This window comes from Peromyscus californicus, unplaced genomic scaffold (genome assembly GCF_007827085.1).
Source record: "Peromyscus californicus insignis strain IS unplaced genomic scaffold, ASM782708v3 Scaffold_4__1_contigs__length_199733344, whole genome shotgun sequence".
Lineage (NCBI taxonomy): Eukaryota > Metazoa > Chordata > Mammalia > Rodentia > Cricetidae > Peromyscus > Peromyscus californicus.
In genome coordinates this window covers 33,318,345-33,343,117 of record NW_026294562.1, presented here as the reverse complement: position 1 = coordinate 33,343,117, position 24,773 = coordinate 33,318,345, and the positions used below count along the sequence as shown (strand labels likewise).

Sequence of the window (24,773 nt, the reverse complement as noted above, 5' to 3'; positions counted from 1 at the left end):
GTATAGTATGTATGCTAAATGCAAGAAAATGTGTCTTTCAGCCCACTGAAACCAAACTGTCCTTGTAGTTTAATTGCAAAAGTTGGTTTATGTGTGTGTATTAGCTAGGATTCTCTAAAGGAACAGAACTTATAGAATGGATACATATATATGAATTTATCAGAATGGCTTACAGGCTGTGGTCCAGCTAGTCCAACAATGGCTGTCTACCAACAAAAGGTCCAAGAATCCAATAGTTGTTCAGTTCATGAGGCTGGATGTCTCAGCTGGTCTTCAGCATATGCCAAGTAGGCTCTAATGCCAGTGAAGGAATGGACTTGCCACCAAGAGCTAGAGCAAGCAGGCAAAGGGAGCAAGCTTCCCTCTTCTGTCCTTTATATATGCTGCTGACAGAAGGTGTGCAGATTAAAGGTAGACCTTCCTTCCCACTTCAAAAGATCTGGATTAAAAGTGTATCTTCTCACCTCAGAAGATCCAGATTAAAAATGAGTCTTCAGACTTCAAAGGAATTAAGGGGGGAAAAAATCCCTCACAGGTGTACCCAGTCACTTGGGTTTTAGTTCATTCCAGCTGTCATTAAGTTGACAACCAAAAACAGCCATCACAAGTCCACCCCTTGTCAGCTTGACACACAATTATATCTCTTTATGCTATGCTTAATTTCCAAGTATAAACAACCAGGTCATAATAATGCCTAACTATCCCATGTACAATCACAAACACGTTATATATTTAACCAGGTCATAATTACAGCTAACATAATATAACTATCTCTTGTACAACTGCTAATACATTGTACAGTTAGTATAGGTGGCAATGTCCCTTGAGAGAGATTGTTTTAGTATCTCAAAACTTAAATGTGATAACCACTGATACTCTTCTTAACTAATATTACATGATAAAGAAATGGAGGAAAGAAAATACAAATATCTGTACAAACACATTCTTAATAAAATATGACAAACATTTATGGCGGTTATAATCCTCATGTCTGCAACTGGTCATTTGGCCTTATCTGGTATTTATAACTACCTTCCTTTAACACCCATTCTGTATTTCCTCCACCCCCAAACACCTCAGCAGGCCTTGGCTCTTTTCCTGGAGGAATGATCCATACCTGTTGTTGGGTTCTCTTTTTCTTTTTCTTTTCTTTAATCTTTTGCTCTTTGGGGTCTTACCACCCAGCTCCCAAATAAATACACGGAGTCTTATTCTTACTTATGAATGCTTGGCCTTAGCTTGGCTTGTTTCTAGCCAGCTTCTCTTAACTTACATTATCCCACCTACCTTTTGCCTCTGGGCTTTTGTCTTTCTTTATTCCATATACCTTTCTTTACTTCTTATTCCGTGGCTTGCTGCATAGCTGGGTGGTTGGCCCCTGATGTCCTCCTCTCCTTTTCTTGCTCCCCCGGATCTTTTTCTTCCCAGATTTCTCCTCCTATTTCTTCTCTCTGCCTGCCAGCCCTGCCTGTCCTTTCTCCTACCTAGCTGTTGGCTGTTCAGCTCTTTATTAGACCAATCAGGTGTTTTAGACAGGCAAAGTAACACAGCTTCACAGAGTTAAACAAATGCAACATACAAGAATGCAACACATCTTTGCATTATCACACATCTTTGCATTATCAAACAGATATTCCACAGCATAAATGAATGTAACACATCTTAAAAGAATATTCCACAACACATACCTCCATTCCTTCAGGGTCTGTGCCCTTTGTCATCTGCCTGGATTAGGCTGTGGTAGTTTCCCATTGACATTAATCACAGGACATGGTAGCACCACGAGATGCTCTAAAGGATCTCCTCCACCCAGACATAATCCTTCTTACCTCCATTGTGGGAAAGCAATCCAATTTCCCCTTGGTAATCTGGATCAATCACTCTTCCTAACACGGTTTATTCCTTTCTTAGTCTGTTGGCTTAAAGGCATCAAAAGCTCAAAGTGGCCAGGGGAAGCCTGAGTTTCCCGATCAAAGAAATGTTTGTTGTATCTCCTAGCAGGACTACCCCCAATCCTCTCTGGAATCAAAACTTCTAGACCAGCAGAACTTAAGGTCATGGGAACAGGAAGCAAGATTTTCCTAGTGCGTCACGAGAGATGACAGTGAGTGAAACTATTCCCTTTTCTACTGTCTTAGTTAGGGTCCCTACTGCTGTGAGGAGACGCCATGACCACAGCTACTCTTATAAAGGAAATCATTTAATGGAATGGCTTATGGTTCAGAGGTTTAGTTCATTATCATGCTGGGACATGGCAGTGTACAGGCAAACATGGTTCTGGAAAAGGAGCTGAGAATTTTACATCTTGATCCAAAGGTAACAGGAAGTGAACTGTCTTAATGAGCATGGCTTGAGCATATATGAGACCTCAAAGCCCATCTCTACAGTAATATACTTCCTCCATCAAGGTCATACCTACTCCAACAAGGCCACACCTCCTCATAGTACCATTCCCTTTGGGGGCCATTTTCTTTCAAACCACCACATCCACCCCTTGATTCCTGGACCTGTGGATCCTGGCAATGAGGGAAACAGTACTACATATTGGGCACTGATTCAAAGCATACACTGCCTTCTGGAGAACCCTAGCCCCGCCCTCCATACTGCTGCCACCTAATTGGTGCTGTAGCTGTGTTTTTAGAAGGCCATTCCATATTTCTGTCAGACCTGCTGATTCAGGATGGTGGGGAACATGGTAAGACCAGTGGATTCCACAGTCATGGGCCTACTGTTGGCACTACTCAAGCTGCGAAGTGAGTTCCTTGGTCAGAAGCAATCCTGTGTGGAATACCATGACGGTGGATCAGGCAATCTGTAAGTCCATGCATGGTGGTTTTGGCAGAAGCATTACATGTAGGAAAGGCAAATCTATAACCAGAACAAGTACCTATTTCAGTAAGGACAAAGTGTTGTCCTTTCCACAAGGAAATGGTCTAGTGTAGTCAACCTGTCACCAGGTAGCTGTCTGGTCACCCCTGGGAATGGTGCCCTATCTGGGACTCAGTGTTGGTCTCTGGGGTTGGCAGATCTGGCACTCAGCCCAGTTGTAGCCAGGTCAGTCTTGGTGAGTAGAAGTCCATGTTGTTGAGACCAGGCATAACCTTCATCTCTGCCACCATGGCCACTTTGTTTATGTGTCCATTGGGCAATGACAGGGATGGCTGGGCAAAGAGGCTGACTGTCCCCAGAACAGGTCATCCTATATACTAAGTTACTGAACTCCTCTTCTGCTGAAGCCATCTTTTGATGAGCATTTGGCTGGGACACAAGTATCTTCACATCCTTCGCCCATTTGCAGAGATCTATCCACATACTTCTTCCCCAGATGTCTTTCTCGCCAATTTTCCAAGATGTTCTTTCCAGATCCCCAGGTCCCTGACCATCCAGCCAATCCATTGGCTATAGCCCATAAATCAGTGAACAGTCACATATTTGCCCACTCCTTCCAAATAAAATGTATGCCCATGTGCACTGTCCTAAGTTCTGCCCACTGTAAAGATTTCCCTTCACAGGAATCTTTCAGGGTTGTTCCAGAAAGGATTGTAATGCTGCAGCTGTCCACTTCTGAGTGGTGTCAACATAATGTGCAGAACCATCAACAAACCCTAGTCTTCTCTTCCTCAGTCAACTGATCACAGGGCACATCCTATGGTGCATGCTTGGCAGTAGACAGCATTGTAATGGAAGTAGAAACCATAGGCATTTCGGCAACTTCTTTACGTAACTTGCTTGTGCCTTCAGGACCTGCTCAGGCCTGGTCACATATATACCACGTCCATTTGACAATGGATTGCTGCTGTACACATCCTACTTTATGACTTGGTGGGTCCAATAACACTCAGCTCATTCAAGATGGCAGCTCAGGTCGAATGGTAACTTGTTAGCTCACTGTCAAATGTTCAGTTTCCACTAAGACCCAATAGCAGACCAAGAGCTATGTCTCAAAGGGAGAATAACTGTCTACAGATGATGGTAGAGCCTTGCTCCAAAATCCCAAAGGACTCCTCTGTGATTCACCTACAGGGCCTGCCAAAGGCTGCAAACAGCATCTCTATCTGCCACTGACATCTCAAGTACCATTGGGTCTGCTGGATCATGTGGTCCAAGTGATAGAACAGCCTGCACAATGGCCTGGACTTGTTGAAGAGCCTTCTGCTGTTCCAGGCCCCACACAAAGCTAGCAGCTTTCCTAGTCACCCGGTATATGGGCCAGAGTAACACACCCACATGAGGAATGTGTTGTCTCCAGAATCCAGACAGGCCTACTAAATGCTGTGCTTCTTTCTTGGTGGTGGGAGGGGCCAGGTACAGTAACTTAGCCTTCACTTTAGGATTATCTCTGCATACCCCACACCACTGGATTCCTAAGAATTTCACTGAGGTAGAAGGTCCTTCCTTGAATTTTGGTTGGATTTACTTCCCATCCTCTGATATGCACATGTGTTACCAATGCATTCAAAGTGGTTGCTCCCTCCTGCTCACTTGGTCCAATCAGCATAATGACATCAGTATAGTGCATCAATGTAATATTTTGTGGAAGAGACAGGCGATCAAGATCCCTTCTAACTAAGTTATGACACAGGGCTGGAGAGTTAATCCTTGAGGTAAAACTGTAAAGGTATACTGCTGGCCTCAAAGCAAATTTCTTCTAGGGGTCCTTATGAACAGGTACCAAAAAAAAATGTATTTGCCAGATCAATAGCTGCACACCATATACCAAAAGATGTGTTGATCTGCTTAAGTAAGGACACCACATCTGGTACAGCAGCTGGAATTAGAGTCACTATTTGACTGAGTTTTTGATAGTCCACACTCATTCTCCATGGTCCATCAGTCTCCTGCACTGGCTGGATAGGGGAGTTAAAGGGAGATGTGGTGGGACCACCCTTGCATCTTTCAAGTCCTTGGTGGTGGCACTGATTCCTCCAGGGTCATGATACTGTTTTTGATTCACTATTTTCCCTGGCAGAGTGTTGGAGCCCACCAAGGTTTCCTAGTGGCTTTATCTAGCAGGACCGCGAAAGAGGATGATCAGGCCACGGGCCTGGGTACCAGGTGTTTGGAAGGGTCTGCACTTGGTTGTATCTAGCGGGGGGAGGTCTTTTTGCCTCACTCCTTGGCATTGTTATAAAAAGCCCTTTGGAATAAAGTTCTGGGCTGCTGGGTTTTGACCCAGGCCCTCCCGAGGCTGTCCTGTATTTCTGTCTTTCCTCTCGTTGTCTAGGTATCTCTTTCTATCTAAATATTCCTCACTTCTCCCTGCTCAAGAGTACCCTGGTCGTAAAAGTGGGGGCTGGTCCCCCACAGTAGAGGCAACTCTAAAGACTTCATTTACCCTTTCTAACCATAATATTCCCCAGTCCATAGGTGAGAACCAATGGGAGAGTTCTGTTAACTTCTAAGTATGTCTATCTTGATTATATATTCTGGAACTGGGGAAATAACCACGGGTTGAGTTCGGGAGCCCACTGGACCTGCTGTGAGTCAGACATCAGTCAAAACTCCATTAATCACCTGACCTCCATAAAGCCTTACTTTAACTGGAGGGCCCCAGCATTTCTTGGGATTACCCAGAATCAGTGTTAATCCAGAGCCAGTATCCAACAGAGCCTGGAATGTCTGATTGTTTCCTGTCTCCCAGTGTACAGCTACACTTGTCAAAGGCCTCAGGTCCCTCGGGGGAAGAACTGGAGAAAAGCCAACAACAACACTTGTATGTGTTTTATCAAGGTCCTTCCTCAGGAGAACCTGTCCATACTTTCTTTCAAGGGGTTCTGGGCCTGCAAACTGCCTCAAGTCTGGTTCATGGGCCAAGATTCCCTTTTGCCACCATCCAATGTAGACTTCCTTTCATTTGTTTGAGAAATTTTTCCACTTATCCAGATCAAACAAAAAGGCAGTAGGCTTCTTATCTATTTCATGCCTGGAAACACTGTGATTGATTAGCCAGTACCAAAGGTCCATATAAGTAAAAATCACTTTGCCTTGCTGCCCATTATGGGCCAGGCCATCATGGACATTGCTTTGCCTATGCTGCCCATTATGATAACTGTGATCATCTTGCCTTTGGCATTCAGTACTGCCACCTGGCCCTGCTCCTTTGGGGCCCAATTAAACCCACTGCATTTAAACCATTTAAGCAGTGTCTCCAAGCCTAGGTCTGGCACAGGGAAAAGGGAGACAACAAAGCTCTTCAAATGTACTGGTGCCCTCTCCCCATTTTGTATGTTATAGGATTAATAAAGGGCGTGTATTCCGGGCCTTCCCATTGTGGAGGATTAGTTTTTACACAGCGTAGCCACTCTTACCTTGCAATCTCCCTGAGCCTTAACATCCCTTCCTCAACACTAAGCCTGGGGATATCAAGCACCTCTAACTCCGCTTCAGTAGACCATCTTTTGAGAATGCTTCAGCCAACCTTTCAAACTGTTGGCACCCTTTTCATCGGTGCGAGCTTCCATAGTTAACCTCGAATCTCCGCTCAGTGAGCCCACATCAATAAACTCAGTCTGGTCCAGTTTTATGTTCCTTCCACCATTATCCCACACCCTTAAAATGCATTCCCACACATAATTCCCCAGACTTCTCCTTGAATGAATGAGCAAGCTCATTAAGCTCTTTGTACCTCTTCATGGACGACATTTTCCATCTCCAGGAACCTGCATAGCCTGAAGTCTGGTTATAGTCTAGAGGCAACTACTGGTGGGCCCTGAGGTGCATCACTAGTGTCTTGCCTGGCATTTCCAGTCACTGCTGGTTTAGCAGACAGTGAAGGATTAATTTCTTCAGGCAAAGGCAGAAAAGGCAATATTTCAGGAGTTGGGGGTGGGAATACATCTTCTGCTGAGGGAAAGTAGAGAGACTACTTCCTCAGGTGAGATAAACCCTTGAGAATCTGAGGGTTCAAAGTTCTCAGTCTCAATGGGGTCCTCCCACACAACCCCATCCCAAGTTACAGGATCCCATTCTTACAATGAATGCCCTCACTCTAACCACCAACACCCTCTGAGGCTGGGATTTGAATTTTCACTGTAACTCAGCCAGCCTTATAACGAGGGCTTTGGGCTGATCTTCTGAAACTTGAGCTCTGTGGCCTCTGGGGAGAAGATTCTCTTCCAGGACACATAGAAACCTTGAGACTGTGTATGCACATCTTGAGCTAGTTAATTTTATCAGTGAATTCATTGTCCTTCATCATATTCTAAGATGCTAGAACTTGGTTAATTTTATCATGGAACTCACCCTTTTCCTTTGTCAATTTATCCAGAGATGCCAGGAGGAACTGACCAGCATCACTTTCCTTATTTTTCCACAAATTGTCAAAAGTTTAATATACAGAGTCACCAAATCCATTTTGCCTCTCACAATTGGTGAATCAGGATAATCAAATACATTCGTCTCCTTAATTTTGTTTGGTTTGGTTGTTTGTTTTGGTTTTTTTTGTTTGTTTTGAGACAGGGTTTCTCTGTGTAGCACTGACTGTCCTGGAACTTGCTCTGTAGCAGCCCAGGCTGGCCTCGAACTCACAGAGATCCGCTTGCCTCTGCCTCCTGAGTGCTGAGACTAAAGGCATGCGCCACCGCCGCCCGGCTATTGTCTCCTCAAGTGTGTAAACTAGTTCACATCATGGGCTCTCAGTACTGTGCGAGCTTCTAGGAGAGGCTTCAGTAACTGGAAAGACTTCAGTGGGTTTTGGCAAATTGGAAAGTTATTCAAGCTACTTTTTTTTTAAAAAAAAAAAAAAGGTCATCCTTATACTTTCTGTTGCTCTCGAACCACTTCTGGTACCAAAAATCTGTATCGGTATTAGACAAGGTCCTCTAAAGGAACAGAACTTATAGAAAAAAAAAATGGCATTTATTAGGATGGCTTACAGGCTGTGGTCCAGCTAGTCCAGCAACGGCTGTCTACCAGCAGAAGGTCCAAGAATCTGTAGTTGTTCAGTCCATGAGGCTGGATGTCTCAGCTCGTTTTCAGTATATGCCAGAATCGTGAAGAAATAGGTTCTAATGGCGGTGACGGAATGGGCTTGCCAGAGGGAGAGCGAGGGCAGGCAGGCAAAGAGCCAACGCTTCCTTCTTCCGTGTCCTTTACACAGGCTGCCAGCAGAAGGCATGGCCCAGACTAAAGGTGGGTCTTCCCACCTCAAAAGATGTGGATTAAAGGTGAGTCTTCCTCTTCAAACGATTTAAGAAAAAAATCCCTCACAGATGTACCCAGCTGCTTGGCTTTAGTTGATTCCAGATGTAGTCAAGTTGACAACCAAGAATGGCTATCACAGCATGTATCCATGTGTATGTATACGTTACAGTTTGGGTAATAAGTTGTATCCTCCAAAAGCTTGTATGTTGATGTCTTGGTCCCTAGTTGGCAGCTCCAGTCATTAAGAGAAATGGCTGTTACTCCATTGATGAATTAATTCATAGGTACAGTCAAAGGTGTCATAAAGAGAGTGGCCTCGATTCACTCACGCTGTCAACAAGACCCAGAAACAACATGGGCAGCAGCATGGACTGAAAACTCTGAAACCAAAACCCAAATAAATCATCCCTCTTTCCAGTTGTCTCTCTGAAGTATTTGTCACTCCAGCAAAAAGAAAAACAATATTAATTATTACTTGGTGGATAGGGCAAAACATATCTAATAATAGATGGAAGTTTGGATAGATGTGTATTTTTTTTTATTGCTGTAGAGAATGCCTATTTAAAGAGAGGCAATGGGGGGGTGGGAGGAGGGAAGAGAGGGGGATCTGTGATTGGTATATAAAATGAACAAAAAATTTCTTAATTATAAAAAAAGAGAGGCAATTAAATGTAGTTGCTGTAGGAGGGTGTGATCATTGAGGACTCTATTTCTCTTATACATTTTCATCTGCTTTAGTTTTTCTAAAGGAAAAGCCATTGTGACAGTACATCAATAAAGAAATAAAAGACAAATATTCCACATTCCAGGCCCTTCCCCTGTTGCCCTAGTCCCCAGATATACTCCACTGATGGCCACGGGCTGGTCTCTTGGGAAATTTGCCACTTCCCTGTGCGGGGGCAGCATCTACACTCAACCTTCCATGTACCCCATTCCTTCAGCTAAAGAGGCCTACACAGGCTGCCTGCCAACAGGAGTACTTCTAGATCCCAGCATCTCACAGAAGCAAGGCTTCATCAAACCTGAGAATAAAATGTTGGCTCATGTATTCATATTTTCTACCAGAAAAGGAAGCAAGTATCCGCCTGCTCTTCACATGGCTCTCTGTTCACATCAACGTTGAATCTGGGCTTATCCCAACTTTTCTACTAGAATATACTGTCCATAAAAGCAAGGAGTTTGTTCTTGTTTAGGTTCAGTGCCCAGACCAGCTTTGTGTACCTAGAAGGCACTCAGTCAACATTTAGGTCATGAATAAATATATGCAGCCTGGTGTATTCAGCCACTGGTCTTCAGCATGGTATCTACACACCAAAGACCGTCTGTAAGTGTTTCAAGAATTTTTAAGTCCTTGAGATTCTGTGTACACACTGACGGACATACAGGCAAGCATACGTTTTGTTGTTGTTGCTGTTTTCTTCTTGATACTAGCGCTAATAAACCAGAGTAAGGAATTCTGCCCTGCCTCTCCCTTTGTTCATTCCCTACCTCACCTTTCTGAAGCGTCTAGAACCTTTTTGCAGTTAGGGACTGGGACACCTTCTCTGGCTGCTAGCAAGCTGGGCTGCAGGGCTCAGCGGGCAGCACTGTGGACTTCCGTGTGAAGGTGGAGAACGGGGTTAAGTAGAAGAGAACAAACAGGACCGGGTTAGCACACCCCTTCCAAGACGGTATCAGAACTTTGATCTTGAAGGAAAGTGTCCCGTGTTTAAAGGACTCTTCTGTGTCCTTCCTCCATCAGCAAGCAGCGTCTACAAGCCACCCTGCCCCGAGACTCTGCCAGGACTCAGGCTGGGAAAAGTCTACAGCTTATTTTAAGTCACTCTTCAGTCTAACTTCTTTTGTGCAGATCCTGTCTTAGCACAGAATACTCTCAGCTGGGTACGGTGCTGCATGCCTGGAATCCCGGCTCTTGTGGGAGGGGCTGAGGCAGAAGGCTCACAAGTTCAATGTCAGCCTGGGCTACATAAGACCTTGTCTCAAAAAGCAAAACAACCAAAGTTTAAAAAGTCAAAGAATATTCTTTAAAGGGGGCATAGAACTAAAGCTACATCTGAAGCAGTCTAGAAATCATGTGGTCCAACACCCTCTTTCCCTTCAAATAAAAAACCAGACCCTCGGGCTTGGGATATAGCTCAGTTGGTAGCATGCCTGCCTAACACGCAGGAAGCCCTGAGTTTGATCACCACACCACACAGACAAGCTTGGCCACTCATTCCTGTAGTCCCAGCATCTGGGAGGCAAAGACAAGATGATCAAAATTTATAGTTCATCCTTAGCTACACAGCAAATTGGAGGCCAGTAGGGGATACATAAGACCTTGCCTCAAAATAAGTTAATCAGCTCACTGATTAAATTTTAAAATTAGACTCAAAGGTGACTGACTGCCCTCCTGATGACTGTCCATAGTCCGGACTGCTCAGTCTCCTGCCCGCACTCATTACTTCGGGCGGCAGAGATACCCAGGACACTGCGTATCTGTACTTACCATCCAACAGCCAGCTATACTGTGTGAGGTTTTTCAGCTCGTGAAGGGCCAGCCGAGTCATGACATCATCTGGGATGAGCTTCCCTTGGTCAATGAAAGTCTTGGCCAACACACCAATTTCTACAGCAGAGGGAAAAGCCAGTGAGTGTGTTTGCTTTATCAAACTAGTCCAGATCTCAGGAATTTGTTTTCTATGGGATGCTTCCGGACGTCAGGCCTATGAGAAAGTGCATTATTAACAGCTCTTCTGCTACAAGCACAGGTTATGCTGGACACAGTGGCACACACCTGTAATACCAGCAGGAAAACCAGCCCCAGGTACATATACAGGGCTGAGGGCCGTTTGTGCTACAGAGGGCCCTGTCTCAACAAAATCAACCAACCAAAGGGAAGCAAAGACGGTGTGAATGCCCCAAGTTCAACCCCAACCTAGTCTGCATATCAAGTCCCAGGCCATCCAGGGCTATATAATGAGACTCTGTCTCAAAGGAACAAAACCAAACGGGTGTGGCGGTGCACTCAGGAGGCCAAGGCGGGAGGATTTCCCCTAGATTGAGGCCAACCTCAACCACATGGTGAGTTCCAGGCAGCCAGAGATACACAGCGAGACCACGTCTCAGAAACCACGAGCACAATAAGGGGCAGGAGGAGGGAAGGACTGGGAATTTAGCTGAGCTTTTAAAGTGCTTGCTTAGCATGAAAGAAACCTGGGCTTAGCCCTCCAGCGTAAGACTGAATGTGGTAGGCGAACATGCCTGTAATCCCAGCCCCAGGGAAGTGGAAGCAGGAGGATCAGACATTCAAGATCATCCTCAGCTCCACAAAGAGTTCATGGCCTACCCAAGAGACCCTGACTCCAAAAAAAATAAAGTAAGCCTATTCCTAATCATGTAGTATGCACAACTATATAAACACTAATGTCTACATATTTCACTTTTCTACAGCTTCTAAAAAAAATTTATTAGAAAAAAATACCACAGAAGGGCTAATGAGGGTGGTAGCTCAGTCAGTAAATGTTTCCTTGAAAGCGTGAAGACCTCAGTTCAGTCCCCAGAATCCGAATAAAACAAAAGCTGCTATCGTGGCATGAGCTTGTAATATAGCATAAAGCAGCAGAAACAGGTGGATCCCTGGGTTTGCTGGCCAGAGAGCCTACCTTACTTGGTAGGTTCCAGGCTAGTGAGAGGCCCTATCCCAAAGAAAAAAGTGGATGATTCCTAACTATGAACTTACCGTTACTAAGAATTTATGGTTACTAAACCAGCTGCCATTTGACAAGCATACCACCAGTTTACAATGTCCAGGAGAGGACCTGGGTTCTGGGAAAGTGTCCTCCAAACCCACTAAAGTTTGGAGGTGCTGGAGATGTGGATCTGCTGTTCAGAACACTTGTTGCTCTTTCAGAGTACCTGAGTTCAGGTCCCAGCACCCACATTGAGTGGCTAAAAACACCTGTAACTCCAGCTCCAGGAGATTCAATGCCCTCTTCTGGCCTCCACTGGCACTGCACTCACATACACACACACACACACACACACACACACACACACACACACACACACACACACTAAAAAGAAAAGACTATTTAAAGGTAACTAAATAAAATAGCCTTTGGAAAGTTATTTTAAAAGACTCTTATGGCAAGACAGCATCGACCTCCTAGGTAACCAAAAGTTTCCCTCTAGGCTCCCAAAATGTCACAAGTGCTCTCGAGCTTACTGGTGTGTGTGTGTGTGTGTGTGTGTGTGTGTGTGTGTGTGTGTGTGTGTGTGTGTGTGTGTTCTCTCTCTGTGTCTCTCTCTTTCCCTCCCTCTCCCCGTCTCTCCCCTGAAACCATGTGTCTAATCCTGCTATGGACTGAGTAGTCAGTCCCAAGTCCATATGCTGAAACCCTAACCTAACCCTTACAGTGACTATATTTAGACTGTATTTACCTTTAAGAAGGTAATTAAGGTTGAAGGGAGTCATAGGGTGGGGCCTCAATCTGATAGAAACTGTGTGTAAACACTGAGGAGGAGACAGCAAGTGCCTGAGCACAGAAGAAAGGCCATAAAGTGAGAACGTGCTGGTTACAGCCAGAAAGGCAAGCCTCGCCAGAAACCAACTCTTCCAGAGCCTTGGTCTTGGACCTCTAGGCTCCAAAAACAGCTCTGCTATCTGAGCCACCTAGTCTGTGCTATTATGGCAGCCACTGTGACTAACACACATCCATGTGTCTGCCTGACCCCAAATCCACACCGTGATTGTGAGCACCTTCAGTGAAATCCCCCATCCATCACTAGGTAGATGGTTCAGTATGTGGGCACACAGACAAGGGTCAGGATTCTCCTGAGGTCCAGCTATGGTGTTTTATTAAATATTAATCTATGAATTCGGGCAGCGTGCTGTGGGGGACAGATGAGAACAAAATACAATGACAGCTATGCATGAAAACATCAAAAGGAAACCCTTTGTTTTGTATATGAAAAATAAAAAAAAAACACAACAATTTAGCAGCTTACTTTTTATGGCAGTAGTCCTAAACCAATTTCTCTTTTTTAAGGTTGCTCTAAATGACTTAGACACAAAATAATGAAAAAAAGGAAGCTAATTCAAATATCAACTAAACAAAATGTAAAACATCCACATAACACAATAAAAAGTAACCAAGTCCTAATATTCCAGCATGAGGGGATCTTTAAAAGCCCAAGTCAAGCTCGGCACAGTGGCATTCACCCCAAGTTTCAGCTCCCAGGAGGCAGAGGTAAGAGGATCACTTGAGCCCAGATTTCGTCTTCAGCCTGGGCAGCACAGTGAGACAGTGTCAGAACCGCAGACACAGCTCAGAGGTCAAAGATGCTTGCCACTGAGCCTTACACCCTGAGCTGGATTCCTGGACCCACATGATAGACAGTGACAGTCCACCCACCCCAAGTTGTCCTCTGACCTCCACATACATAGTCTGGCACACATATACACAAGTGCACATGCACTCTAAGTAAATAAATATAATTAAGACAAATAATATGCTAAGTGAAAGAAGCCAGAGAGAAAGCCTGCAGACTCCCATTTCATTTCTGTGACGTGTCCAGACGGTGAGAACTGAAAGATACAGTAGTGTTGCCAGAGGGTTGGGTGGGGTGGGTGGGGATGGGAGTGACTCATAGGTAAGAGGTTTCTTTTGTGGGTAATAAAAATGTTCTAAAATCTGTTGTGGTGATAGTTACCCAACTGTGATATACTACGTGCACTGGATTTTACATATATACACTTTAAATGGTGCAGTTCCATGGCAGTGAGTCATGCCAACCAGGCGGTGCTAGGGGAGAAATGAAGCGCTCCTGGAAAGCACACTGTTGACTGTTGAAGGTTCTGTACATCATGGATTTGTGCTCCCACTTACAGGAAACACTAAGGGAAGACAGGCGAGCATCAAGTCATGTGTGCATGAATTTTTTTTTTTTTTTTTTTTTTTGGTTTTTCGAGACAGGGTTTCTCTCAGAGATCCACCTGCCTCTGCCTCCTGAGTGCTGGGATTAAAGGCGTGCGCCACCACTGCCAAGGGCATGAAATATCTTACAAGGCTCTCATCACTAATTATTCGTTTTAGATGTCTTTTTGGAATTCCAAACCATGTAAATGTATTGACTATTACAAATCACCATTATAAAAATAATCTGCTCTACCATCAGTCTGTGTCTCGTTTATACACACTATGCTTCGTGGATCCACACAACGATGTTTGGCCATATGGACACTTGGGGACCCGAGATTATCTACTGAGTTAGACTCCCCCAACATACAGATGATATTTAAATGAGATAAAGGGTCAGCCCTCGAGTCTGGCACCACAGAGGAAGCACCCACCAAGGGGCCAGACTCTGCCACTCAGATGCTCACCTTAGGTCTGCCACATCTAAATTATTACTATGTTTCCTTTAAGCAACACACCTTTTAAATAAGCTAACATATTCACAAAATATATGTTCTTTTTGGCAAATACACCTTGAAATAAATAAAGAAAAAGTCTATCTAAAATGACCTCATCAACCTCAATTTGGGAAGTACTGCCCTGTGGAAAGAATATATAATTGGCACTTGAGGCCTGGGTTTCCACTCTGGTATCCCAGAACATGCTGTTTAGTTTCATTTGGGGTTTTGTGTATATGGGAGGGGGTAGTTCATGAATTTGAATCTCACCCTTGTCTTGTCTGGGCCCATACTAATGGATTCTGTAGCATACCAACTTCATATGTGCTACCCAGGTGCGTAGAGAAAGGCTGTTTATCCCTGAATGTTCCTCCACCTCTGTGGCACTCAGTGTCCTCATGAAAGGCGTGAGGATTACAGTAACGGTGTGAGTCTCAGACTCCAACCTTCTGACTCCACTGTCCTGGTTGGTGCTCTAAGGTCTCAGAACTGCTAGTGTCACCAGGCCACCTAGTGTTTCCAGAGCCATTATTATCTCTCTGGAGCTGACTGTTTTTCTCACGTACACTTTGTGTTTTAATGAATACTACCCACAACTTGCATTTTAAATCAAACGTAAAGCTGAGGAAGGTGTCTGGGTCCAAAAATGGGTAACAATGAAGCGATTGCTGCTGGAAGGAATAGATCCTCCCGCCACCACCAAACACATTTTAGACGACTATATAGTCGGGCATCAGAAAACAGCACTTTCGTGACATGATGGTTTGTTCCTAGAAATGCCACACTTGGAATTTAGTCAAAGGAAAAAGAAGCAAAGTTGCAGCCAGCTGTTCGGGGGCCCAGCAGTATTTATTACAGCAGAAACCAGCTAACAACATAAATGTCCAGTAAACAGGGGTCTGCAGAGCCAGCTCCGGGGTACAGTGCTTGCTTAGCATGCACAGGCTCCAGATTTGGTTTCTGGCATCGGAAAAAAATTCAATAGCTGATAGCAGGGGCAAAGTTTAAATTAATTGTGCAACCTTCCTGAAATTAAGTTTGAGACTTGATGATATACGAACATGCTCACAACAAATGGGAATAAAAAGCATCTAATGACGATTGGACAACTGCACACAGACGCAACCAGGAGAAAGAGAAGAATCAAGAAGGCACCAAAGGCTAACCAACCATGTCTCCTGGTGAGGCCAACGCACAGGAAGTCAGTTTCCTCTTCTGGATTCTCAGGCCCTTTCTTATGATTTTTTTTTTTAAGATTAGTTCTCGCCGGTTGTGGTGGCGCACGCCGGTAGGATTTGCTGAAGGAGGCGGAGGCAGGAGGATCACGAGTTCGAGGCCAGCCTGGGCTACACATTTAGCCGGGCGGTGGTGGCGCACGCCTTTAATCCCAGCAGTCGGGAGGCAGAGCCAGGCGGATCTCTGTGAGTTCGAGGCCAGCCTGGACTACCAAGTGAGTTCCAGGAAAGGCGCAAAGCTACACAGAGAAACCCTGTCTCAAAAAACCAAAAAAAAAAAAAAAAAAAAAAAAAAAAAAAGATTAGTTCTCCTTTGGCTGTGTCTTTGGGAAATATCCAATCCTTTCACAAATATTTAATGGGACTATATTCTCAGTCCTGACCTACGGGACCTGCTGGATACCATTTAGTGAAAAATACTCTGCATAGCAAACTATTAACATCTGTGAAAACAATCTCATGACACTCCCAAGCTTCGTCTTCTGTTCTTGCTAAGGCATTGCGATACTTCTTTGAAGAGCAAGTGACTCCACCATCCTAGGACCTGCCAGTTCTGGATTTCAGGCATCAGCCAGATGTGGAAACCATCCCTAGGGGCCTGGCCAGGGCTTCCCTCTAAGATCTGTAACTTTTCCCAGCTGAACAGAGACTAACCTCCTGTGTGTACCTTGAACTTTGACCTGCAAAGACTTCTTTCACAAACCTTAGTTCTTCTAGCAGGGCCTGGTGGGTCTGTAATCCCAACACTCATGAGATTTGAGGCAGGAGGATTGCTACAAGTTCAAGACCAGCCAAAGCTACTGTGAGCGATCCTGTTAAAACAAAAAACACCTACTTCTGATAATGAATCTTTAAGGTTTTAAGAAAGTATTTGTCTCTCTGTGTCTTAAAAAAGAAAAGAGCTGCCCATTAAAACTACAGAATGAGCTACTGAACATCTCTGCGCCCTCCCCTCCCCCTTCCATGTTACAGTTGCCATCCCTGACTCTTGCAGGTATTAAAATGAAGCAAGGAGCATTGTTGCTTTATTCAAATGCCCCTTCATTTACTCCTAAAATGGTCTGTGTTTCCCTAAATCAGTGTGCATTCTTTACCACCCAGTCAGGTGAGCTGAGTCAGCCTGCAGGCAGGTCTTTCTCTGTACTTTGGATAGCAGCAAACCAACCAGGCAGTCTCCAGGACTGGGGACTGTTTGGCCTCCATAAAATTGCAATCTGTTGCACTAAGAACATTTAGCAAGAGTCAAACAACCTTTTGATAAAGTTTAATTAACTGCAACCTTTATTCTTTTTCAAGGTCAACATTAGAAGAGAAGGAAAACAGGCTCGAGGGGTGTCGAGGAGCCAACCAAAGAAACTCAAAACAGTGTGTGGATTCCCCCACCCCATGTGACAGTCAGTGTCCTTTAAACAAAAACAACAAAAAAGCACCCTTTCCTGCAAAGTAGTTATACATCCATCAGGAGGAAGGGAACAGGTAAAATAAATCATGGTAGATTCAGCAAACGGGTGGCTAAACAAACAGGGTAATGGCCATATGGGATGACGGACTGGATCACAGTGTGAAAACAGGGAGCTGAGTAAATATATGGTAACATGATTCAACACAGAGAGTGCACACAAGTGCTTGTACATAAAGAGACACTTCCGGAGGGAAATGCATTGTTTCTCTCTGAAGAGCAGGACAGGGCAGGGACTAAGACAAAGCTTGGCTTTTTACTTTCTTTCCTTCTGGTTTCCCTTCTCTCCAAGACCTTTACTTTCTTCTTCCTTTCTTTTTTTCTTTTACCTTGAACAGGTATTATTTCTACGTAATTGAGCTTCAAATGAATTTCAAAATAGGCACGAGTTTGGAACTGAAGGTCAACGAACCGCTATTGTGAAGAAAACATTTGGGGTTAATTTTTTAAAAACAGCCTGCAGCTGTTAGTCGGCTGGCGCCTGTAATCCCAGCACTCACTAGGGAGGCTGAGGCAGGAGGATCTCAAGTTAAAGTTAACTTTGGCTACATCGAATGACACTGTCTCAAAAAAATAAATTTAAAATGCCTTTCTTAAAATAGAACTTACCACAAATCCGTCCGTTGTAAAGTGGGGTTTGTTGACTAGGTTGTATGCTGAGTTAGAAGAATTTGGCAGGAGAAACACAACAATCGTTTATGTAACTGTGCACAAGGATAACTTTCGTGCCTAAGAAATGCCTGCGGGCATCAAAATCTAAGCCAATTTTGTGTCTGCAAAAAGAGTAAGTAATACTTGACCTTGAAGAGAGAAAGGTCAGGACTACAAGATCCCATGGAGTTTATACCAAGGGCGGGACTGGGGCGGGGGGGGGGGGGGGGGTGTAGAAAAGAAAGTTAACCCTGGCAGAATCGAAGCCTGCCTTCCCAGTACGAGGACACGTGGTAGCGCCGGGTACAGCTCCCCAGGCTAGGCCCCCAGCAGCTGCCAGCCGGGTGGGATGTGTGCCTTGAACAAGGCCGAGGGCTTTCCTTCAGTCTTTGAACTTTCTAGTCCCATCCCCACCCCACCCCACCCCACCCCCGCAATCTACCCGAAGCTGCCCACGGAGGTTTCGGCTTTCCCCGGGCGAGATCGGGGAGCGCTTGCAGGACCCTCGACCCCGGCCCGCAAAGCCCCTCCGGGACGATCGCACGTTGCCAGCCCTCCCTCGGTCTCAGCTCCCACCTGTGCCCTGCAGCATGTTCTGGCGGAGCAGGTCCCCGCTGGAGAGGTGCTTCAGCTCGAAGTGTTTGGTGATGCGCGACGACACGGTGCCCTTGCCGGAGCCCGGCGCCCCCATGATCACGGCGCGCAGCAGCCGCCCCGACGCCCCCATGGTGACGGACGGCGGCCCGAGCTGCGCAGACGCTGGGCTGCGGCCTGGCCTGCACGCTCACAGGCTCCACGGCCCCAGCGAGCTGGCAGCTGCGAGCGGGCGGTGGCCAGGGCGCCAGGCTCTCCCGGAAGTGAGCGCTGGCCACCGGGGCCGCCCCGCCCGCTGCTGCACCGCCCCTCCGCGCCCCTGCACCCCGCTCCCCTCGGCTCCACCCCGCGCCTCTCGGCATCACCAGACCCTCTTGCCCTGTGCTGCCTGGTCCCAACCTGCAGGCTGCGCCCGACTGCGTTCTCCCCAGTGGGCAACCTCTGAGCGGTCCCTTCTACTTCTAGTCACCCCTTGGCCACCTCTGGGTGACTGGGTTTCGTTTTCTCTGTGTTTATCTTTTCCACCCTTAGCCCTTTCTAAGAGTCAGGCCCGGTCCTACTCAGTCCCAACAGGAAGCCGGGTGCCCCATTTTGTGTCCCCTCTGCCCCCCTGGCTTGCCGGACCCCTCACCACCACCACCCCACACCCACACACCTTTTCATGACAATCCTCCCTTTGCCTTCTCCCCTCTCTCTTTTCACCCCGTTTCCTTCTCCTCCCAGGGGTGACCTTGAACCCTTCTCGCTGAAGTTCTCATCAAGTGAAGTATGGTCCACAGGTCGGTGAAAGTGTGTCTTATCTCCCAGAGCCACTTTCAGAACCAAAAGTAGCTGCCAGGGTTACTTCGCAGAGGTCAAAAGTACTCATTCCTTCAGAAATGCATCCTTTTCAGGAAAGCTTATCCAGTACCTGTTGCTTGCCACCGTTCTTGAGGGCCTCGCAGAATGCCGTGCTGGACACACCAAGTTTCTGCTGTTGGCGTTTTTAAAAGTCCAGCGCCAGAAGCGAACGAGTAAGACCATTTATAATAAATAGATAAATAAATAAATAAATAAATAAATAAATAAATAAATAAATAAATAAACAAACAAACAAACAAAATAAAACAAACCAGCGGGCGGTGGTGGTACAGGTCTTTAATCCCAGCACTAAGGAGGCAGAGGCAGTCTATCTCTGAGTTCGAGACCAGCCTGGTCTACAGAGTTCCAGGACAGCCAGCGCAACACAATGAAACCCTGTCATGAAAACAACAACAAAAAAGAAAAGCAAACAACAACAACAACAAAAATAAACAGAAGGTGTAGGGGAGTGGAGGGTGGGAGAGGGCTGTTTTAGAACAGGTAGCGGTGAGGCTGTGAAGCGCTGGTGTCGGCTGAAAATATAAACTGAACTGAAGACAGAGGGAGAATGACCCAGGCCTAAGGCAAGGCCCAACAGCGCCGAGTCTGGCATGCTCCGAGAAAAGGCGGACGGGAAGGAGCTGAGTAGTATTTGATCTATAAAATTATGGCTTTTTTATTATGTGGAGTAGTCAAAATGTCTATGAGTGGGCCATGCAACACCAGGTACCAGGCAAGTGCTCAGGGAAGGCCGCCCACTGTGCATGTGGTGTGGTTTCTTTGTGTTGGGCCCAGGGAAGACAGAAAAGAGCCTCTAAAAGGAAACACCATGTGTCCCCCTCAGAGGCTGCCAAATGACAGGTTCAAAACTACTTGCACTTTCCAAGTAGAAAGCACGTCCAGAAAAAAAAGTGAGGTTTACTTGCTGAGAGAGAGGACCTGATCTGGGTGGCGAGGTGAGGCCGACAGCCCTGAACTTAAAAAGAAACCAGTGGCTCTTACATAGTTATTAGTGCATGAGAAAGACTAAAGATAAGCAAATCAAAGAGCCAGCGCCTGTGTGCGGGGTTAGGAAAGGAGCATGAGAGAGACCCAAGAAAAGCAAAGGAAGGGAGGGAGTAAATAACAGGCAGGAATGGAAAGGTCTGGGCAAGACCAGGTTATGCAACACCAGACCCAGAAAACCTGATGGTGGAGAAGAGCGTTTCTAATCTCCCAAGTTGGGAACATTTGTGGTTTCAGCCCTCGGAGACACTTGAAAACACATCTTTGGAAATTTGGGTTATGAGGGGGGGAAATGTTCAAACAAACAGGGATGGAGCAGCTAAGGGTCACCCAGCACAGCAAACATACACAGACCTGAACGACAGTCATACATGACTTCTTCCCTCGGAGCTAACGTTCTGTTGGGGGTAAGAAGACGGAAGCAAAAACACAGGAATATATAAAACGTCAGGTGTTTAGAGACGTAAAGCAGAGTGTGTGGGCACGTTAACAGGCCCACAGAAGCCGGCCAATTTTGGCTTCGCTGAAGGCTCTTGATTACAGAGGAGTATGAGGCTGCCAAACTGGGAAGTCTCCTGGCAACCGGGCACAGGGCCGTGATTTCGCCACACACAGGCATTTATTTATCTGAGTCTTTGTTTTCCTGTGTAACTCGTACCATTGGGAAGGACAGAGCCTAATTTAAATTTTAATCTAGCAAGGGTGCCCAAACAACGTATGGCCAAATGTTTACACAGATTCATTTGTATCGAAGAAAGCTCTGATGAGTAGTAGGCATTCAATAAATGTCTGTTGATGAAATACTCGGGATTACTGATTTGTCACAGCAAAGGCTGGAATATTTTAAAGCCCTAGAATGTACAGAGTGGAGCAGGGACTATAGGTACGTGTCGTAGGTTGAACTCTATCTTCGCAAAATGTAGAGGTGCGGTTGATACTGTGTCCCAGCACCTCTGGGGAAGCGCTGTCACAGACTAGTTAGGGAGATCGCATTGCGGTTCTTGGTCATTTTCTTTACCAGATGCACTATGACAGCATGGGGAGAAGAGTGTGTGGTAACAGGGGAGACTGGAGTTAAGGGCTGCGAGTCAAGGAACACCAAACAGCATTGGCAACACCAGTGCCTAGAGAAAGGCATGGAACTGTTTTCTTAGAGGCCTTGTGAGGACTCCCAACCCGCCAATGCCTTGCTTTTGGCTCAGAATCTCCCAAACTGTGAGAGAAAACATCTCTTTCCTTTAAGCTCCACATTCCCTGGCCATTTGTTACAGCACGCCTAGGAAGTGAATCTACTTGTTCCAGAAATGGGAGCGCATTGTCCCAGCATGAGTCAGGTGAGTGAGAACGAAGGATAGACAGGCTTAGCATCTGGGAAGCTGCAATTGGCGTGGGGTTGGGTAAAGAGACAGAAAAGAAGCCAGAAGAGGAGGGTGTGTCTGGTACCTATTGCAGTAGAAGCCGCCCCAGCCTTTGCTGGCTTAGCACAGTTTCTCACACTGGTTCCTCGTGGCTTACCTGCTGGGCTGGATGGCTACAACAGCCTGGAGAGATGGGTATTTGTCCATCTGCTCATCAGTCTCCTGATCTTCAGAGTCTATGGTGGAGTCTGGGTTCCTGGCAGGGTAGTGTGTTGATGAAATCCTTACATCTCTTCCTGCCTCATTTTTGTGATACCTCACTGGCCAAAGCAAGTCCCACGGCCACGCCAGTGTATGTGTGTGTGTGCTCGTGTGCATAGATACAGAGATGAGTCATAAGAAACCGTTAATAAAATAATCTGGCTCAGAGACTGTAGCTAGAGTTTTCCTGCCTGGCCCACAGTCAGGACAAATCTCTCTCACCTGCCAGTCCCACAGCCGCTCAGACCTGACCAAGTAAACACAGAGACTTATATTGGTTACAAACTGTATGGCCGTGGCAGGCTTCTTACTAACTGTTCTTACACCTTAAATCAATCCATTTCTATTAATCTATACCTTGCCACATGGCTAGTGGCTTACTGGCATCTTTACATGCTGTTTGTCATCATGCCGGCTGGCAGTGTCTCTCTGACTCAGCCTTCCACTTCCCAGCTTTATTCTCCTCCTTGTCCCACCTATACTTCCTGCCTAGCCACTGGCCAATCAGTGATTTACTTATTGACCAATCAGCAACACACTTGACATACAGACCATCCCACAGCACTTCCCCTTTTCTTTCTTTTTTTTTTTTTTTCAAAAAGGAAGGTTTTAACCTTAACAAAGTAAAATTATATATAATTTGGGAATTTGGGCATAGCTTCTCTTACTACTTCCTGCTGGAGGGGGGCGCTGTATCTTATGGGGACACAAAAAAATTTTTAGGATTATAGAATAGTCCATGAGGCTGTATTGTCTGAGCCAGTTGCCTTCAAACCATTCTGGATGTTGGATCTGGGCCATGGTGTCATCAGAGACCTTTCAGGGGGTCTTGGCTGGTCAAACCTGATGTATCTTAATCTGGAAAAAATCCATAGCCTTTGGCTTTTTGTGGGAACAAAAGCAGAGTCTCCTTTCCAAAGCAACATATCCTTATATCCAAATTTTGAAGTCAAGGTATCTTTAAAATATACATTTTGGCATAACTCAACAGCTTTTACAATCAAATGTTTTTCTGCAGTTAAAAATCCCAAAGACAACACAATCCAGATTCTCTGTATAATATTCATCTTTACATGGCTTATTTTTTATATTAATTTTACTGTCTCTTTAAAGACTTTATTTTTTAAAACTATGTATTTGTTTCTATAACCGTATATATCACCTTTTTTGTATCTTTCAAGCCTACGTATCTTTTACACACATTGTAAACTATTACATCTGAATCTGTCTTATTGTGAATCTATTGCTTTAAACTGCAGCAGCTGTGGCTGCTGGCTCCGCCCACCTCAGCTTCCCAACATGGCGGTGGTACGCTTACGGCCAGCTCTGGGAGCTATCGTGGGTCTATGCTTTTATCCAAGCAGTGGGTAGCCCAGAAACATCTTTTTTTGTTTTGTACTAGCAAAGGCTAAATCCACCACGCAGCTTAATGTGCCACTTGCAGAGGCCTCATTCCCACCATAGGCAGGTGGAGCGCGCACGCTAGGAACCCACCAGTAGCTCAAACCGGCAGCTGCCGCTCATTTGAGACAGACAATTAGGAAGCTGTTTTTAGCTCTGTTTTAGAATCTTTTCTCAGGTTTTAGGTGGAAACTATTGCAACACGCTGGGCGCCATTTGTAGCTAGTTTTCCTGCCTGGCCCAGGGTCAGGGCAAATCTCTTTCACCTGCCAGTCCCACAGCTGCTCAGACCTGACCAAGTAAACACAGAGACTTATATTGGTTACAAACTGTATGGCCATGGCAGGCTTCTTACTAACTGTTCTTACACCTTAAATTAATCCATTTCTATTAATCTATACCTTGTCACGTGGCTCGTGGCTTACCGGCATCTTCACATGCTGCTTGTCATCATGGCAGCTGGCAGTGTCTCTCTGACTCAGCCTTCCACTTCCCAGCTTTATTCTCCTCCTTGTCCCGCCTATACTTCCTGCCTAGCCACTGGCCAATCAGTGATTTATTTATTGACCAATCAGCAACACACTTGACATACAGACCATCCCACAGCAAGAGACTCTTTTTAATTATCTATTACAACTTAACCAATTATCCCAAAACTTAGTAACTTAAAACAGTAATAGCTAGTCGGGCAGTGGTGGTGCATGCCTATAATCCCAGCGCTTGGGAGGCAGAGACAGGGAGGGGGAAATCTCTGAGTTTGAGGCCAGCCTGGGCTTCAGAGTGAGTTTCAGGACAGCCGGAACTACAAGGAGACACCCTGTCTCATAAAAGCCCCCTTCCCCCCAAAAAAAGCAACCAAACAATAACAAAAACAATGATAGCTACTGTCTCTTAGTTACCATACATCAGGAATGCAGACCCAGGCACTGCTCAGATGCCTCTGGCTCAGGGTTTCACAAAATGCTTGAGCAAAGATATTGACTGAGGCTACTATCTGCTCCAATCACAGCCTAGAGAGGATCCACCTCCAAGGCCCCCGCCCCCGCCCCGCCATGTTGCTGTTGGTAAGTCTCAGGTCCTCAGTGACTATTAGTCAAAGACAGCAGTTTCAATACTATGAAAAGGAATGGGGATGTAGCTCAGTGGGAGAGTAATTCTCTGATGAGATGAGGCTCTGCCTGTGACTCCAGAACACAACAAACACACCCACCCACCTGAGCAAAGGAAATACATTACCTGTTCTCTTGAGCTAATGTTCTGTTGGGGAGAGATGATGAACACAAACACAAAAATATAGGAAATGGCAGGTGTTTGGAGAAAAATACAGAACGAAAGGGAGAGTAGAGTTAGGATAAGGCCGCTGCTGTCATATAAAGAGAATAGGAAGTATTGTCATAAACGTCAACGGTTTGATACCTGAGAGCAAGCAT

The 24,773-nt window shown here is 45.7% G+C and overlaps 1 protein-coding gene across 1 annotated transcript in view; it reads right to left on the bottom strand.

Moving 5' to 3' along the window:
* Nucleotides 1-18,765, bottom strand: part of Ak3 (adenylate kinase 3) — a 29,446-nt gene extending 10,681 nt beyond the window's left edge. The window contains exons 1-2 of the mRNA XM_052762030.1: nt 18,461-18,765; nt 10,631-10,750 (exon numbers count right to left, since the gene is read on the bottom strand). Of these exons, the coding sequence (XP_052617990.1) occupies nt 10,631-10,750; nt 18,461-18,611 (271 nt within the window). The 5' untranslated portion in view covers nt 18,612-18,765. The remainder of the gene's footprint in view (nt 1-10,630; nt 10,751-18,460) is intronic.
* Nucleotides 18,766-24,773: the final 6,008 nt, after the last annotated feature.